Raw genomic sequence first — 3,157 nt, forward strand, 5'->3', positions numbered from 1 at the left:
CATTAGCACCTCTAGTAATATATTTACTGAGAAAAATGGTGATGTGTTCAATACTTATTTTACCTGCTGTATTATCTCACTGGGCTGCAACTGTTGGTGACTAGTTGCAGACAARACATTACAAGAAAATATGCAAATTTTCATTTGGAAGTTTAGAAATTTTTGACTAACTTTGGACCAAAATTTGCTAGGAGTTAGCATACCTTACAAAAAAAAATCCCTGCTCTGAACAGCCCTCTAAAACTACAGAAATGAACAGAGAAAATTTTGAAATGTGGGTTCAGACGCCCCCGAGGACACAGACTACGTTCAATGCGAGAGAACTGACAGGTGCTGCTTCAGCAGCAGTGCAGACTCTCTGTGTGTTTTGGTTAAAAGAGCTGAGCTGTAAGGGAATTCTCTCAGTCTACGTTCCTACCCTCATCTATGGCCACGCACTCTGAGTGGTGGCTGAAAGGACGAAATCATGGATACAAGCAGGCAAAATGAGTTTTCTCCACAAGTTATCTGAACTCTCCCAGAGAAAGATGGAGGCATTGAGTTATCTGAGAGCCGCTGCTCCTCCACCGAGAGAGGAACAAGTTGAGGTGGTTTAGGCATGTGGTAAAGACGCTCCCTTGACACCTCCYTAGAGAGGTTTTTCAGGCATGTTTAACTGGGAGGAGACCCTGGGGAAGACCCAGGACACCCTGGAGAGACGATGGCCCAGTTCCAATACTCACACTTCCACCCTTGTGTACTTCTGAAGGCTTCTAGTGCGTGGTGTGTCCCAAATCTCCAGAGCAGTTTGCACTTTCCAGTCTAGTGTTGGCGGAAATGTGCTTAAATTAGTCTGCCAACCACCAATAAAATCTAAGAAAAAGAACTTTTAGAAGGCAGCTTACACTCTGGTGTATAAGGCTCCTTCGGTTTGCGCGTTTTCTTCACAGTTACGACGCAGAGGTGCAAGTTGATGACATAGCACATACTGTCCTAGTTTTCCAATTTTTACACGTTTTGTAACCTGCGCACTCAAACCCTTATGTGCACATCAACTGAGCACACGCTTCATAGAGGGGCGTAGGATGTAGTGCGAGTATTTGGATTGGCCCTTTGTTTCTCAGCTGGCCTGGGAACACCTTRAAATACTCCTGAAAAGGGTGGCTGGGAAAGAGGTTTGGGCCTCTCCACTCAAGCTGCCGCCCCTGTGACCTGAAGAGGATGGATGGATGGATGGATGGATGGATGGATGGATGGATGGACTTTGTGAGACAAGAAGGCAACTCTAGAACCTTAACAGAAACCATAAAATGATGACTGTGTGAAGAAAAACCAGCATTTCCTGTCATTTGATACAAAGTTCCATGAGAGCGTAAAAAGCAGAGATGGCACTGATTGCTGTCCCTGAAGGAAAATTTAAAAAAGTATGACGGATAAAAATTACAATGCTGATTTATCGACTTAATTTAATTAAAACAAATGTTTGTGTAGTTGGTTGTTTGTCTTTAGAAAGTGCTCTTCACTGTGTTCTGCAGGACATGAGCCTGAAGTGTAAYGAAGAGGGGAAGTCTCTGAGCACAGAAACCTTCGCCAAGGTTTCTCTAACTAACTTGCGTCGCCAGGCGGTCCCTGACCTCTCCTCTGACCTGGGCATGAACATCTTTAAAAAGGTCGGCGTCTACTCTTTAAAAAAAAACTCAACTTGTTGGACTGATGCTAAATTAGACGAAGGCGTCTTCCTGTTCTGTTTCAGTTTAAGAACAGGCGTGAGGACCGGGAGAGAAAAGGCTCCATCCCCTTTCATCACACGGGAAAGAAACGCCAGCGTCGCATGGGGGTGCCTTTCCTGCTGCACGAGGACCACCTAGACGTCTCGCCCACCCGCAGCACCTTCTCTTTCGGGAGCTTTTCGGGCCTCGGGGACGAGCGGCGGGCTTTGGATCGCGGCGGCTGGCAGGCCACCATCATGGGTAGGCAACGTGACATTTCTCCTAAGGATAAGTGTGGAAGCGCTGCCTCGCCTCCAGTTAAAGTCTGAGTCAGAGGATTCTGTTTGCTGTCAGCTAGTGAATTAGGTCACTTCATTATCYGCAGGATTTCTGATGAGCTCTCACTGGAGTGTCATTTAGAATTTGCTCAAGGTGCAAAAACATTTTATTATTATCCTGTAATTGTTTAAAGCCTTATTTCTATGAGCCCTCTGCACATTTTTAACCAAACTATTTGTTTATAACGCCACTGTGTTGTGTTCATGTGAGTGAACTATTTCTTAAAACACATTTGAGATGATGTAAACTCTGATGCTGACAGCCCAGATTTATCTAGATGTCTTTGCATTTTGGAAGCATATTTTTAGTTTTTGTAGCTTTTTAATGTTTTTGCATCACATAGTTGTGGCAGGCTGGTTCCCTGCAGTGGTTGTTTGTATTTGCATGTATGATGCAAGTGTGTACAGATTCATGAACATCAACAAACAGGAAATTTTTATAGATCTTAGAAACAAATGAGGAAAACAAGCATGAACCCTGTGTTAAAACATTATCTTTGCTCCAACCTGACATCTGAGCAACAGAGAWAACAGTACCACTTTACAATAAGGCTCCCCTTATAGATGGCTTATAAAGAGTTTATAGACAGGTTATTAATTCATCTGTAAACACTTTATAAATCATTAATAAATGTTTATTATGCAATAGTTAAGGACGAGAATCACAAAACTGCCATGTTTCTTACCAAATAATGAGACAAATCTATTCACTTACCTAAAGATGCTATATTAAACATTTCACACTAGGTCACTACATTGTAAGCACAGATAAGAAACACATATTTTAATTTATTTATATTGTAGTGTATTACTGCCTTATAAATATTCACAACTATCAAAGGAAGACTTATAAAGTGTAACACAGTACCTATTCATTAATGACAAATAAACTTTTGTAAATGCCAAAAGTTAGTCTTTAATGKGAAAAATCACTATATATAAAACTTAGTGTTGATTATCAATAGTTGAAACTATTGTTCAAACATGTAATTACTGTCAACAATGATGATTTATCAAAAAGTATGTCATGTTAATATACCAAATAATCCCACCCCATCCAAAATAGTGTAGTTTTACACTTTACAATAAGGATCCCTTTAATATTTGTGGATATTTATAATGCAGTAATAC

General features: G+C 41.0%; 1 protein-coding gene across 18 annotated transcripts in view; it reads left to right on the plus strand.

Moving 5' to 3' along the window:
- Positions 1 to 3,157, plus strand: part of unc80 (unc-80 homolog (C. elegans)) — a 100,556-nt gene that overhangs the window by 23,231 nt on the left and 74,168 nt on the right. For all 18 annotated transcript variants that reach the window (XM_014016077.1, XM_014016087.1, XM_014016081.1 and 15 more), the window contains exons 9-10: positions 1,515 to 1,649; positions 1,733 to 1,949. In XM_014016077.1, coding sequence (XP_013871531.1) covers positions 1,515 to 1,649; positions 1,733 to 1,949 — 352 coding nt within the window. The remainder of the gene's footprint in view (positions 1 to 1,514; positions 1,650 to 1,732; positions 1,950 to 3,157) is intronic.

This window comes from Austrofundulus limnaeus, unplaced genomic scaffold (genome assembly GCF_001266775.1).
Source record: "Austrofundulus limnaeus strain Quisiro unplaced genomic scaffold, Austrofundulus_limnaeus-1.0 Scaffold138, whole genome shotgun sequence".
Lineage (NCBI taxonomy): Eukaryota > Metazoa > Chordata > Actinopteri > Cyprinodontiformes > Rivulidae > Austrofundulus > Austrofundulus limnaeus.